At 38.9% G+C, this 15,557-nt stretch overlaps 1 protein-coding gene across 1 annotated transcript; it reads left to right on the forward strand.

The window, feature by feature from the left end:
- The first annotated feature begins 8,765 nt into the window (after positions 1–8,765).
- serpin-16 (serine protease inhibitor 16) lies at positions 8,766–15,198 on the forward strand. The gene is made up of 8 exons (NM_001146236.1): positions 8,766–8,914; positions 11,518–11,661; positions 11,819–12,019; positions 12,231–12,329; positions 13,179–13,328; positions 13,433–13,645; positions 14,151–14,280; positions 14,988–15,198. Exons 1-8 carry the CDS (start codon positions 8,783–8,785, stop codon positions 15,095–15,097), a joined length of 1,179 nt encoding a protein of 392 aa, NP_001139708.1. The 5' UTR covers positions 8,766–8,782; the 3' UTR covers positions 15,098–15,198.
- The last annotated feature ends 359 nt before the right edge of the window (positions 15,199–15,557 follow it).

Here is a 15,557-nt window from a genome sequence, read left to right on the forward strand (position 1 = left end):
AAATTTATTTCTAAAACAACACTAACTAAAACTACTCTTTCCATTAACTTTTCCTTAATCAGTTCATGTTGGGATTTCGCCTTAGAACTTAACATTTTCACGGAATGTTAATAAAATGTAGCTTTGAAATTTATTTCTAAAACTACACTAACTAAAACTACTCTTTCTATTAACTTTTCCTTAATCAGTTCATGTTGGGATTTCGCCTTAGAACTAAACATTTTCACGGAATGTTAATAAAATGTAGCTTTGAAATTTATTTCTAAAACTACACTAACTAAAACTACTCTTTCCATTAACTTTTCCTTAATCAGTTCATGTTGGGATTTCGCCTTAGAACTAAACATTTTCACGGAATGTTAATAAAATGTAGCTTTGAAATTTATTTCTAAAACAACACTAACTAAAACTACTCTTTCCATTAACTTTTCCTTAATCAGTTCATGTTGGGATTTCGCCTTAGAACTTAACATTTTCACGGAATGTTAATAAAATGTAGCTTTGAAATTTATTTCTAAAACTACACTAACTAAAACTACTCTTTCTATTAACTTTTCCTTAATCAGTTCATGTTGGGATTTCGCCTTAGAACTAAACATTTTCACGGAATGTTAATAAAATGTAGCTTTGAAATTTATTTCTAAAACTACACTAACTAAAACTACTCTTTCCATTAACTTTTCCTTAATCAGTTCATGTTGGGATTTCGCCTTAGAACTAAACATTTTCACGGAATGTTAATAAAATGTAGCTTTGAAATTTATTTCTAAAACTACACTAACTAAAACTACTCTTTCCATTAACTTTTCCTTAATCAGTTCATGTTGGGATTTCGCCTTAGAACTAAACATTTTCACGGAATGTTAATAAAATGTAGCTTTGAAATTTATTTCTAAAACTACACTAACTAAAACTACTCTTTCCATTAACTTTTCCTTAATCAGTTCATGTTGGGATTTCGCCTTAGAACTAAACATTTTCACGGAATGTTAATAAAATGTAGCTTTGAAATTTATTTCTAAAACTACACTAACTAAAACTACTCTTTCCATTAACTTTTCCTTAATCAGTTCATGTTGGGATTTCGCCTTAGAACTAAACATTTTCACGGAATGTTAATAAAATGTAGCTTTGAAATTTATTTCTAAAACTACACTAACTAAAACTACTCTTTCCATTAACTTTTCCTTAATCAGTTCATGTTGGGATTTCGCCTTAGAACTAAACATTTTCACGGAATGTTAATAAAATGTAGCTTTGAAATTTATTTCTAAAACTACACTAACTAAAACTACTCTTTCCATTAACTTTTCCTTAATCAGTTCATGTTGGGATTTCGCCTTAGAACTTAACATTTTCACGGAATGTTAATAAAATGTAGCTTTGAAATTTATTTCTTAAACTACACTAATTAAAACTACTCTTTCCATTATCTTTTCTTTAATCAGTTCATGTTGGGATTTCGCCTTAGAATTAAACATTTTCACGGAATGTTAATAAAATGTAGCTTTGAAATTTATTTCTAAAACTACACTAACTAAAACTACTCTTTCCATTATCTTTTCCTTAATCAGTTCATGTTGGGATTTCGCCTTATAATTAAACATTTTCACGGAATGTTAATAAAATGTAGCTTTGAAATTTATTTCTAAAACTACACTAACTAAAACTACTCTTTCTATTAACTTTTCCTTAATCAGTTCATGTTGGGATATCTCTACGAGAAAATCGTTTATCATTGAACATCACGGCTTGTAATAAATGTTACCTAAATAAATTTTTGGCTAAACGTATTATCGGCTGACTCAGTAGTATAGTAGTTAGCGCCGTTGACTGTTACGACGAGGGTCGTGAGTTCGATCCCACATCGAACAAGCCTTCGTATGATGAATAGGTTTGCTTGCTCTTTTACTCGGTGCTTATTGTCTATATGTGTATACATACATAATATGTATATATTTTTAGACGTATATGTGTGTCAGTCTCTTGTACCCATAACACAGCGAATCCTGATTTGGGGCCGGATAACCGGATGTGATTTGTTCCCAGTTTTTATTTTATCTTTTGATGAATCGAATCATCGACATATTATGTGCTAATATTTATTTAATAGTTCATTACGTAAAATACGTGTATACATAGTTATTTCAATAAATATACCGTAATTTATCCTGCATTGCCTTTGGTTAGGTGGTAGAGGATGCCTTAGAAATTAAGTCCGCCATCATATCAAATCTAAATCAAAGATATCTAATCATGTTCGTTTCAAACCAAGAGTGTATTTTAATTAACCCTTATAAATTTAATATTATATCCTTATATCGGTTAATATATTTACAGGCTGACAAAAAACCTGAAAACACTACAATAAAGATCTAGTGGCAGCCTTTTTATTTCCTCACAATTCAAACTTGCAAGCCGTCCGTCAGAAGCTAACAAAACTTTTAATTAAAGTCAAGGCATCAGTTTAAAATGCCTCATCTCTGTAGGAGAATCAGACCTTGGTCAAGTTCATTATATTAAACACACAATCGCTGAATAGATGATCGCAGCTATCAGAACCATAGGAACAGCTATAAATAGGAATATATCGCTGTAATCTTATGACAAAATAATCTTTTTTTTTTATGATTGAAGGATTGGTGAAGGAAGGTGGCCCTGGGGCCTTTCCAGTTTCACCAGGACAGGTGGACGAGCAAAGGCTTAGCCAGAAGGGGTGGAATTTGCTAACAGCTGCTGGAGCGCATCCGAAGGACACCTATCAACTCAAGAGCAGTTGCTGCGCAAATGAGTCTACTACCGGATCGAAATTGCAATCCGCTGAGAAGATCCGGCGAGAAACTCAGCGGACTAATGTATGGGTTAGGTTGCACGACGAACTCTTTGTTGAGTTCGACGAGTACAGTGATCGGGGTCCGTAAGCCTGATCCTAGTGTTAGAGCTGAAGGCGTCTAATGCAAAGGGTATTGGATCTGATGGATCCGTAAGGACGTATCTAGGGCGTCGAGGGTGACTGGCTCCTGCGTGATCAGGATTTGGGGAGAAGTCAGCGGTGGCAACGATAAAATGATTATCATGACGCATAGCCTTATCGAAGTACCGTTCCGACGCTGACAATGTATTTCCGGATCGACTTAAAGCCCAGGTGATCGTGTAGGTCAACGTTCCTCACGAACCATGGAGCTCAGACGGCTAACCTGCAAAAGCGGGATTGTAGGGTTTAGAGGGTGTCTATGTGTGTTCGGGCCGCGTGAGCGAGCACCACACCCGCGTAAGTCATATCGGGCCTTATAAAGTTTTGTAAAGTGTCACCTTCTTCCGAACGGACATTTTACTCCGCTCACAGATCATAGGATAAAGTCGGCCGAGAATAAATGCGGCGCGGTCACTGATTTAATGTGCGGTGGGAATGTCATCGATGCATCCAGGGTAACACCTAGGTACTTGACCTTCCTGGCCCAGGGAATGAGTTGGCCGAAGAGGGTGATCGGGGTTTGAGATTCCTCCTTTTAATCCGCGAAGAAATCCGTATGGAGTTTCCCCTTTGAAATAGCACCGCAGTACTTTTCGCTGGTGCAAAATAATCTTATCATAAATCTAAAATCCTATTGTTGTTTTAGTTTGCTGTTAGAACTGATGTACTTATTATTACGATTTCAGATAAAACGATTGGATAGTCAATTTTGTTTTATTTTCTCCCCTTTTCACCTCAGAATACTTACAAATGCCGTCTTTAATTACTTCTGGATTTTTCTGTCGTGCATTAGGCGTGCGATTTTTCTCGGACAAGTCCGTAGCTATCACGAAAAAAGCTTAAAAAAAAAGCTATAATAAAATCAATGAATAGATGATAGAACGATGCAATTGATACATTCTCCATGATCGTGTTAGCGTGGGCTTTAACTTAATAAAATAAACAGGCAAAACAATTAAAAAAAACGTGTGGCACCCGGGAACTGCCGCGGTAAAGCTATTGCATAGCATTTTTTATCAACTTATGCAATTATAATTAGACAATGATAATTTAATATTAAAACAATAATAAAACAAGATCACGCTATATTAAACATTAATAAAAGCAAAACCTTAACTGTCCCCTTCACACTCATAAGCTAGATCGCGCGAGTGAGAGATGGGCAGACTTTTCATGATGCGCATGCAGTGTGACGTCACGCAACGCGCTTATTCACAAACACTACACAAGCGCAACGTGTGAACGTGTTGAGCGCGTGCTACATGGTAGGCGGAGTGAGGGGTGTAAGGATTTTTTCGTGACGGAATTTCATGATTCCGCTCTCAAGCCGCACTCAAGGCCCGCGATAAAAGCTATGCAATAGCTTAAAAATTAAATGGTACATAATCATATAAGACTCTAAATTTTTTTTAGAAGTTGTTTACTCCACTCAAATAGCCGAAGAGGTTTTGTTATATTTTTTCCAAATTTTAAACTTTAAATGGTTCTCTTGTACCTAGTCCACATAAATTCTGTTACAAATTAAAATGCATTTTTAATGAAGTAATGTAATATTATTATTAATTATTAAAATTTATACCTACATATCTACTAAAGTCTAAGCAAAAAATTAAAAATATTCTATTCAAAATGGCCACTTTTGGATTTTATACAAGCCTTTAATCTGTTTGGGCACGAATCTAAGGATGTACGCACTGTTTCCAAGGGAAAATTCGTCACTGCTTTTTTCAGAGACTCAATGTCGCCGTGTCGCTTAGAGCAGACCTGTCTTCTAAAACTGACCATAATTTGAAGTCTGAAGGGTTGAGGTCTGGGCTAGATGAGGACCAGACTTCAGCTTTTTTAAAGTCCGGAAAATTGATTCCAAGCCAGGCTTGGGTAGTTACAGAGTTATGCTGGAAAGTCCACAGTATATTTTAAAAAAGTGTATTGTTGAGATGCTTAACAACATGATCCATAATTGTATCTTGATACACTTTGGCTGAAGTTTTCACTCATTTTTCATAAAAATGTAGTTTTGTGACTCCTTGATAAGACACGCCCCACCAAACCATCACTGACGCAGGCTGATGACCACGTTGTAACTTTCCGACCACTTGAGCAGCTTCTTTAGAGCTGTGAGTGTACATTTTATCAATTTGCTTATTGTTGTGTTCTTCAATCGCGAAAATGTTTTCATCGGTAAATATGATATTTCTGTGCCTTTCACCTGCGTATCGTGACAGAAGGCGTTTTGATCGATCCACTCTCTTTAATTGTAAAGACTGATTTAGGGCATGTCCTGTATATCGACGATAACCACCAAGTTTTAGGTCTTGTTTTATAATAAGCGACAGAGTCCTAGCAGAAATCTTCATGTCTCGCGATAAGATTTTTTTCTCCCTAATGGGGTTTCGTTGAATTTGCTTTAACAGCCTTAGCAGCCTTTGTAGTTCAAACATCACGCGGCCGCCCCGATCTTTTCTGGTCTTCGATAGACGAAGTGTTGTTGTATCTGTTGATAGTACGATATACGAACATACGGCTGATACCAAGCTTTTGTAGTGTCTGGAATATGACTGACGGCTCCATACCCACTTTGTACAAGGCGATCACTGCAATACTATTTTCTTTAACACCCCATTTCATATTGTAATTTGATAATGAACACGTAAAAATATGTGAAATAGCGCAAAATCGAAAGATTTTTTTAAAATAATATACGTGTAAACCAAATTGTCTTTCATCTCTCGCAATATAAAATCAACAAGAACTATAAATTGTAACGTTTGTTACAAACATTTTATTAGGCAAATTGAACAGACCTAAAATATCGAGGACTCGAAAACTAGTGAAGATGACCCATCCTTCAAAAAAGATAGTAGGAAATATTTGGAAAGTATTCGTATTTTCAGTATTGCCACTCCGTACCATGATAAAGCATTAAGTGTGTCGAATGAAGCAGTCTCAGAAATACAATGAATCGGGCGACATTCAATAAGAACAGCAGCTAATGTGACACAGCTTGTTTGCTTAATTTGTCTGGCCAATGTAGTTAAATTCTTTTTGTGTTTTTAATTGATTACTTCCGCCTAGCTTTTCCTATTTTAACAGGTGTCAATAATTGATCTAGGTTTTTCCTCGTATGGTCAGAATGTATAGACAGACAGTTAATATATTTTTAAGTTCCAGATTAGTCGTTAGCACTTTACTTCTGCCTTTCGTTTTGGTCATTGGAGTAAATTTGTTCGATTCCACTTTATGCACCGACAATTGCGATGAAGTTTTTCATAAATTTTATAATGCAAGCACTATCCTCTGTTGAATCACCTCAAAATCAAGTATACTTTTATAACGTTTGAAAGAAAAAAAATCGAAAGCCTAGTTTCACAGTCAAACGGAATCCAAATTATGTTTAAGTTATAAGAAAAAACTGTCTAACTATTTCAGTTTCAACCAATTCGTATCCCGTTTTAAGCATAATTTATAAAAACAATAATAATAGAAATTCATAATAAGTCATAATTCTAATGCAAGTTGCAAGGCTTAATACAATTATTATACCTTTTTTTGGACAAAATCTTCAAGTATTTAAATCGCATTTAATTGTGTAATACTATTTTTTTAGTACTTTAGTAATTTGGAAACCAACTTCGTGTATGGTGTGTAAGGATGTTCATTTTATGGGTCGAATTATTATATAGGTACTATTCAAAGGCAGTTGAATCTTGTTTTTTTTATGATTGAAGGATTACTGGTGGCCCAGAGGCCATTCCAGTTTTACCAGGACAGGTGGGCGAGCAAAGGCTCAGCCAGGAGTGGTGGGATTTGCTAACAGCTACCCGAGCGCCTCCGAAGGAGACCTAACAACTCAAGAGCAGCTGCTTCGCGAATGAATCTACTACCGGATCGGAATTGCGACCCGCTGAGAAGATCCGGCGAGAAACTCAGCGATTTGATTCATGGGTTAGGTTGCACGGCAAACTCTTTATCGAGTTCGACGAGTACGGTTACCGGGGTCCCTAAGCCTGCTCCTAGTGTTAGAGCTGAAGGCGTCTAATGCCTTAACTTTGCTTTAACTACCTGGGTTTCAACATCAGTGACAATGGCTCGTGCGAGAAAAAAGTGCACCGGAGAATTGGCATGGCCAAGAGTCCCATGACTCAGCTCGAAAAAATCTGGAGAGATCGCAACATTTCCGTAATACCAAATACCAAAAGCAAACTAGTACGGACTCTGGTCTTCTCGATTTTTTCATATGGCATTGAGACTTGGTCACTGAAATCTGCAGACCACAAACGCATTGACGCCTTTGAGATGCGGTGCTGAAGAAAGATGCTCCGTATCCCGTGGACAGCATTTTAGACTAACGTATCAATTTTGCAAGAACTCAAAATCATCGGAGTGTCTTCGCAGAGTTCTTGAATATTTCGGCCACATTGCACGGAAGGATGGTAGGAATCTCGAGAGGCTCATCGTGACTGGTAAGGTGGATGGGAAAAGCCTTCGGACGCGCAGCCCAATAAGTTGGTCCACCAGATCCACACCGCTCTTGATTCGACATTTCACAACGCCCTCCACACCACCAGAGATAAGAATAAATGGAGAAAGGTCTTGTGTGCGAAGGCTATACATAAGAGTGGTCACGACCTTCAGCAGTGAGGAATACGATGCAAGAAGGGACTCGAGAGATGTTTCTCGCTTACCACTTTGTTTCGTGAGGAAATTCGATGCGCTGTGTAAACTATTTGTTACTTTATCTTGTTTGACATCTTGTTTATGTTTTCGATATTCGTTTTATTGATCTTTTTGTCATTTGTAATTAAATCATGTGGTGAGCGATACTCATCTCTCAAGTGCAAAGGGTTAATAATTGTTCATGCATTCCTCTCACTTTGACAAAACTTGCCTGCTCCTGGATTGCTGGATTACTGTGGATATTTACTGTAAGCTATTGAGGACATAATGATGAAGAATCTCGATAATTTCTGGCCAGCCTTGGTTTAAGCGCTTGTCACCGCTGCTCCTGCACGACAACACTCGATTTCATATGGCACAACAGATGGTCTCTAAGCTACAAGTGCTAGAGTTTGAAGTTTTGCGTCATCTGTCGTAATCACAAGACCTTGCGGCGATAGACTTCTATTTTTTCGAAAGCTTAGACCACTTGACAAGGCTTCAATACTTGAGGGCCAGCACAAAATGCTCTTGAAGAGTTTATTGTCTCTCGTACATCTGACTTCATCAAGAAGATCATTGAAAAATTGCCACTGCGCTGGAAAGGTGCATCGATACCATTCATGGGTATAATATGTTTTCACACATTCATGAATTCATAGAAAAAAATGACATTCACTTTCTGCCTACTAAAGGGCAATTTAGTAGGAAAAATCTAATATGGCGTAACTTAGGTCATTTATATTTTATTTCATCTCAGAGAAGTATCTATAGAACAGACTTTGAATGATATAATAATGATAAAATAATGGTACTGAAATGAAAATGCAATAACATTGAGCTATACTTATATAATTAAATGGTTACTGATTTTGGTAGAATAATAAAAAAAAAAAAAGATGAATTATAATAAGAATAAATTTGTACTGAAAATTATGAAAAAATAAAAATTAATTGATCATTTTCAAATTAAAAAAATAAAATTGATATTTACATAAGCAGTATGCAGTTGCAGTATGTACTTTAAAAAAAATGTACTTATTCTCTATTTTATCAGGTGATAAATTCAACTTGGCCTGTATTATTGGATCGTATATAAAAGCTCTGAATCGGTTAGCCAACATTAATTGTTGCAGCAGATTGTTCGTGATCATGTGGGCTCTAAGCTTGGCCGTGGCTGTCGCAGCCAACTTGTTCGCTTCCACTCTATGCACCCAGAACTACACTGAAGCTCGGCTTAGATTTTGTGAAGCCAACACTCGCCTGTGTGGAATAGGAATCGACGTAAGTGTAGCTTTGTTTTTTTAAATTTAGATATTGGTTGTTGAATGTGATTTCTGTACCACGATCTCCGTGCTAAATCCCGAATTGGTGATTTTGTTCTTGTCTCGTTGTATGCTAGTACATAGCATACAACTATGCTATGTAGATTATTTTTAATAACTTAGGTGGGTGGACGAGTTCATGGCTCACCTGGTGTTAAGTGGCTACCGGAGCCCATAGACATCTACAACGTAAATGCCGAAATAGGTAGGGTGGTGGTAGCTACACGTGCCTAAGATGTCCTACCACCAGTAACTTGTAGAATAATTATTATTAACAATCAAAGAGAAAAACCTCCTGTCACTCAACAACCCACGTCCGATCCTCGCATAAGACAGACAAAACTCATAAAAAGGCAAAGGGGGAGAGTGAAGCGCTTAGTGTGGAGCACATCTCTCTAATCACCCTCCCTCTCGGGATGCTGGTCCGGCGGTCGTCCGCGCCAGACCCTCGGTCGGCAGGCCGCCTAGATGGCACCGGTTAGAGTGAGTTATCCTACGGAATACCCCGCTGGGTCAGAACCAGCGTGGGTCGAAGATAGCCGGCTTTTCATCAAACGGATGCTCTTGCGTAAAAGGCGTGCAGAGCAGCTTGCAAGTCGTCTTCTCAGGCCCCTTCGCCGGTCCCCATATCGACGTGTGAGGGAGACCCGAAATACTCAGAGAGCTAGGGCTTGAGCGACATCTGCCTCCCTGGCTCCCGCTCGACGCCAGCGGGCTTGTGCGTCTCTCACGCGCTCTGCCGCCTCCGCCATCTGCGAGATGGTGCACTCGCAGAAGTTGAGCACTGCCTTCCACGACTCACGATGTCACAACACTCGGCAATGACAAGTCGTCCCCTATTTTTGCGACAAGGTCACGTCGCCGCAACCACAATGGTGGACTCTGCTGTTGGCTAGGCTCAAATCCGGTGCAGGAGCTCAACGAAACAACCATGCACAGTGAGCACCTGCGTGAGCCGGAAAGTGAGGCGTCTTCTGTCACGATTTACCCAATCCAATGCGATAGCCACGGATAGCCCTGAGCGCGATGTTTCATTGCGGCCTTTGCAGCAGCTTCGCTACCTCCACGGCCAAAGACTGGACCCACACAGGCGCTCCGTATAAGACCATTGATTGCACTACCCTTGTATTGAAACGGCGCGTCACTTGGTAAGGCTCCCCGACGTTGGGAAGAAGCCGGCTTAACGCGCCGGCCACCCCCAACAAACGAGGGACCAGGTTCTGAAAGTGAGCACGGAAGGTCCAACGACTGTCCAGAATTAGGCCGGCCGAGGTACTTCAACTCCACCCCAATCTCGATACGAACGCCTCCAACCACGATATGGGCATCGACAGGTGGCACTCTCCGGGGTCTGTGGAACCACATGGCCTCGGATTTACTGAATGCCACGTCGAGGTCCAATCTCCTGATTTTGCCAACGACATGCGCCATCCCAGCTATGGCAAGACGAGCAGGCTCAGCAATGCCCCCCGGTACAAGACCCCACCGTGTTCGGTACACGTGACTGATCTGTCCTCCAAGTAGGAACCCACCAGCCCGCGAAGGTAAGGGGGCACTCTGTGTCTTTCCAGCGCCCCCCCCCCCCAATCGCGGATCAGGGCAAGGTGTTAAGCGCATTGGCGATATCGAGTGGCACCGCCAAGGTCACCCCACCCCCGGAGATGGCCCGAACGCGAAGGATCGCGTCTACCGTTGACCACACTCTCGGAAGCCATACTGCTCCGCCGACAGATTGGGTCTCACCCCGACCAGACGCTGAATGATGCGGGCCGCCAGAATGAGTTCCAGCAGCTTGCCCACTTCATCCAGCAACACGATGGGACGGTACCGGCGCCCGGTGGATACCGCCGCCGGGCGCCTCTCCTTTCTCAACAGCACGAGTCTGCCCGTCCTCCACGATGAAGGAAACCGTCCCGATTCGAGGCAGGAGTTATAAAGAGTCGGTCCGCTAGGGCACCAAGAGCCAAGGCCCAAACACGTGCACGGATGCCGTCCGGGCCGGGCGCAGTGTCCTTAGCGCACATTTTGCGCACGGCCACACAGAGCTCTACCCCCGTTATGTGGGGCACCTCAGCAGGGGCATCGCCGACGTATTCTGGCTGCGCGCCTATAGCGGGAGTGATAAATCCCTCCCACTCCTGCAGGAACGCTCCATGATCGGGGGGGGAACATGGGCGCATTTTATTGCGCACCGTATGATAGGGGCGCCCCCACGGATTCTCATCCAGCATCTCTAGGAGACCCTCCTTGCGCGTTCTGACGCCGCTTTATGGCCCGGCTGGCCCCAGCAGAAACACAGACCGCTGCGGTTAACCGAGCTGGTGCACCTAGCGAGGCCATGCCCGGTGCTAAGGCAACGGAGACACCGCCAGGCACGTGGTTCTTAGAGACGCACCTTCCACTATACAGCCCACGCGCAGTCTTCCCGGATCCCCCGTCGAGATTTATTCACATAACATATTTTAATTAATATCTTAATACCAATCCCAATCTATGCAAACTAATAACTATTTCTTCTATCGGTAATTGTGAACTGTTTCATCAAATTGAAATTTTTTGTAGCAATGGTTCCAATATGAACCCGAAAGGAATCAGGTCTCCAGAGCGCTTCCACTATTGTTCATGTTGAGTGAACTCTCCTTAAACAGCAAAGAGGATACTACAGCGGAACTGTACAAAAACCTTAATTTGCGATCGGAAGATGAGGTAAGTATTATCTTCAAATTTATGCTAACGACATGCGCTTTGTAATGAAATTCACTTTTCACGTAGTCTTTTGGATTTGATATACCTTTTTTCATGTTATACATTAATATGTATGTATGAAATAGTCTTTTATTTTGTCTTCGTTTAATCATTACAGGTTGTAGGCGTCAACCAGATTGCCTACGAAAAGACAAATAAAAAGAACGAGGTTTACCAATCGACTCTGATATTGAACGCCTACACTGACATCGATTCTCCGTTCTCTGAAACCTTCATACAAAATTTCGCTAAAGTTTTCAATGGAACCGTTAAAAATATTGACTATTGTAATGATGCCGTCGCAACTATCAGGGATTCGGTAAGCGTTTTTCACTGTTGCTTTGTGTCGTCATCAGAAATTGAGATAAATATCAATATATGTCACGTCGCGGCTTGTAATATTTTTAGTCTTAACTTATTGAACTTAAGTCAATTCACTTCGGCACAAACGTAAAGGCCATGGTTTTATGGAAGCCTTGACTTAATATCTTATTGATTTTCTAGTAAATTATGTGTTCGATAATTTGCAGCTACAAAGCGACAGTGGAAACGACATAGAAATTGCTCTGAAAGACGGCGACATCGATAAGGAAACCGGTATAATTCTCACAGCTTACACTAACATTTATGTGAGTATTTTCATAATTAATTTCGTTTATTTCGATTAAAAAATACATAAAATATTTTATTTAGTACATGTAAAATATATCAACGAATTTATTAACAGACAACACATTTCACTTTTCTTCCCTTCACCTCTCTATAAACAGAAGCGTACTGCAGGCACTATCATTACCGTAAACTATATTATCACATTGATAAAAAAAATAGTTTAAAAAAACTAACAAAATACGCTTTTATAGAAAATCCAACTAAAAAATAAAAAATAATTTTTAATAAATTTGAATTAAAAATAGTGTAAGAAAAAAATATTTTATTGTAAAAAAAAGCGTGGGGTGCATGGTACAAGTAGTTATAAGTTTTTTTATAAACAGATATGAGTAGAAGGGTTATTTTGATAATATCCTGAAAAGCACCCCACGCTTTTTTACAATAAAATCATTTTTTCTTACACTATTTTTAATTCAAATTTATTAAAAATTATTTTCTACTTTTTAATTGGATTTTCTATAAAGGCGTATTTTGTTAGTTTTTTTCAACTATTATTATTTTATTTTTTGAATTTCAATTTTTTTTTAAATATTGAATTGTCAGCGATCCTTAATAAGTATACCAAATTTCGAGTTAATCAGACGTTTTCAAAGGGGTCAAAATCATGTTCAAAGATTAAAAATATAGAATCCTAGTCTTTTAATCTTATTCACCATAGTATAGTAGTACCATTGACATATAGTACATATAATATATATCGATTAGTAGTACCTTATTAATCTTAGCTCACGCTGTGTTATAGAAAATAAACATTGAATAGATACTCAATGCCAATGCCACTTCGATAAAGTTCTGTTCCTTTATAGTTACCATGGGGTCAAGCTAGCGACTCATACCGCCCGTACAAGCAGATCGACATTTCATTCACAGCACTAGACGGAACACAAAGTAATAAACAAGCATGGTACTCGGAGGGTGCGGGAAAATACGCGGAAATCGAAAATCTTGGCATCAAGGTACACACTGATCTGTTTAAATTAAGTTCATGTTCAACTTATATTTCACAAATTGTATGTTTTCGTCGAATTGTACTCTGTTTTTCTCTCTTTTCATTTACCAGATCTTCCAGTTTTATTTGAGAGGTGGTATTTCGGTCGTCTTGGGGACTTCATTAAATGACAACGAGGATCTTAGCGTCGCTTTTAACAAACTCCGCGATCCCGCGACGCTGCCGTATATCTTGACTCAAACCGAGTCTAAATACTTGAAGCTCGCAGTTCCGATCGAATTGACATTGAGAGATTCACGTGATTATGTACCTGAAGTTAAAAGGGTCTGTAAAAGTTATTTACTTATATATAATTTTAACAAAAAAGATTTATTTACACAATATCACTAGGTTCTTTCAATTGTGAAACTGCGGCTATACTATACAAATTGAGACCTATACCATATTATGTCTGTCAGGTGGGTGGCGTTTTTCACATTGGGGTCTCAATAGATCACGGAAACTATTTAACTTCATGTCACATGTCTATGGAATAAATAAAAAATACCCATATGTACACGTCCGATGCATGCGGCGTCAACGCCCCTCTTTCCTTTGCCCCTCAAGGGGCAAATGAACTTCGGCAAATGCTCACACGCACTAATGACAGATACCTTGATATTGACAACTGCAGTAGAGCCACACAGTCGATATACTACTTTACCCCCATCTGTGAATTAGTGTCCATGGCTCACCGAATGTGGTTTATGTAATGCCACTGTTTTTTTTTAATCAAAAGCACAAACATTTCTACTTTAATTCCTAATTTGTGCTAACCGTAAATTTGCAGGCCGGACTCTTGACAGAGCTTTTTGAGAAAAACTTCGACGGCTTCGATACGGTCTATGACAATAAATCAGGATATATATCACATATGCTGAGCCATATGCGTATTGACTTCGAACAGCCCACAGAAGAGCGTAAGTGAATTTACAATGATACAGCCTCCCGAATGGTAATACAAAGTTTTCAGAGCATAAAGGAAGAACTTCGGTATACTCGGTATCAGGCAGAGATGGATAACAATCTATCTAGGTATTTACTTACTGGAAGGAATTTCGTGAAGGACTCTTACCATGTTGGGATGTTATCATTGTCTGTTTCTGCTGCAAGCCACTCATTTGTTCCGGTTAGTCCTTACACAATACGGTTGAGACATCGACCTCATGTCTCAAGGTGGATAACGGGATTCAGATAATATAATGTATGAGCTCTAGTAACTCTTCCAGCATCTACTATTTCAAATTACCCATTAAAGAATTAAATAAAAATTTCAGAAAAAAAGAATCGGTATAGCCCGCATATTTCAAACAGCATATATATATACATACATATATTCATATGTTTTAGAAACAGCACAAACAGTACTGCATAGTCGGTTAGCAATAACAATAAAAACATTTTTTTGCAACTTTAATTGAGTTTAAAATATTCGCCCATTTGCACTGAACTATCTAAGCGTCTTAGCATGATGCTTAAACGAATTAAATTTATTTTGAACACATACGCAATTATAGGGAATATCAGCCTGTGTGATACATATTATGTATGTATGTAACTTTTGGTTGGAAAGCTTGTAAGTTTAAAAAAATTATGATTTAAATACGATTTATTAATTTCATAACAGAAGCTGAAAGCGTGGTTGCCGAGCCAGACTTCATCTTCAACAAGCCCTATTTCTTCTTGATTCTCAACAAATACAATGCACCAGGTTTCGTTGGCCTTATCACGCACTGAGTTTTAAAAAAGTTATCAAGATTCAGGACGAAATTCAACGTTTACATTCCAAAATGTTTTGATTGTTGTTTAATAAAATAAATAAAAAAATCTGATCATTACTTACGATACATTTTAATTTAACACGTTCCCTTTGCTTAACCGTCGATTAAAAACTGGTAAACACATATAACCAACATACCTATTTTTTAAATCAGTTTAAGTATTGGTATTAGGATAAGGATTGGTGTCACTGATTTTGGCAATAATTAGGCGCCCAACAATACTAGACGATTGAACGCCAATTATTCATCATCAACATTTGCACGGCCTCTGTAAGATAGCTTATAAAAACATATGACATTAGCTTTGAATAATAAAGTTAATAAGGATTCATGTCTACGCAGAACGTGTATATGAATATTACTAAAAGTATTAGTATGGAGTTGAGCCTCGAATGAAATACATTTGAATCTTTATA

Source organism: Bombyx mori, chromosome 15, assembly GCF_030269925.1.
Source record: "Bombyx mori chromosome 15, ASM3026992v2".
NCBI lineage: Eukaryota > Metazoa > Arthropoda > Insecta > Lepidoptera > Bombycidae > Bombyx > Bombyx mori.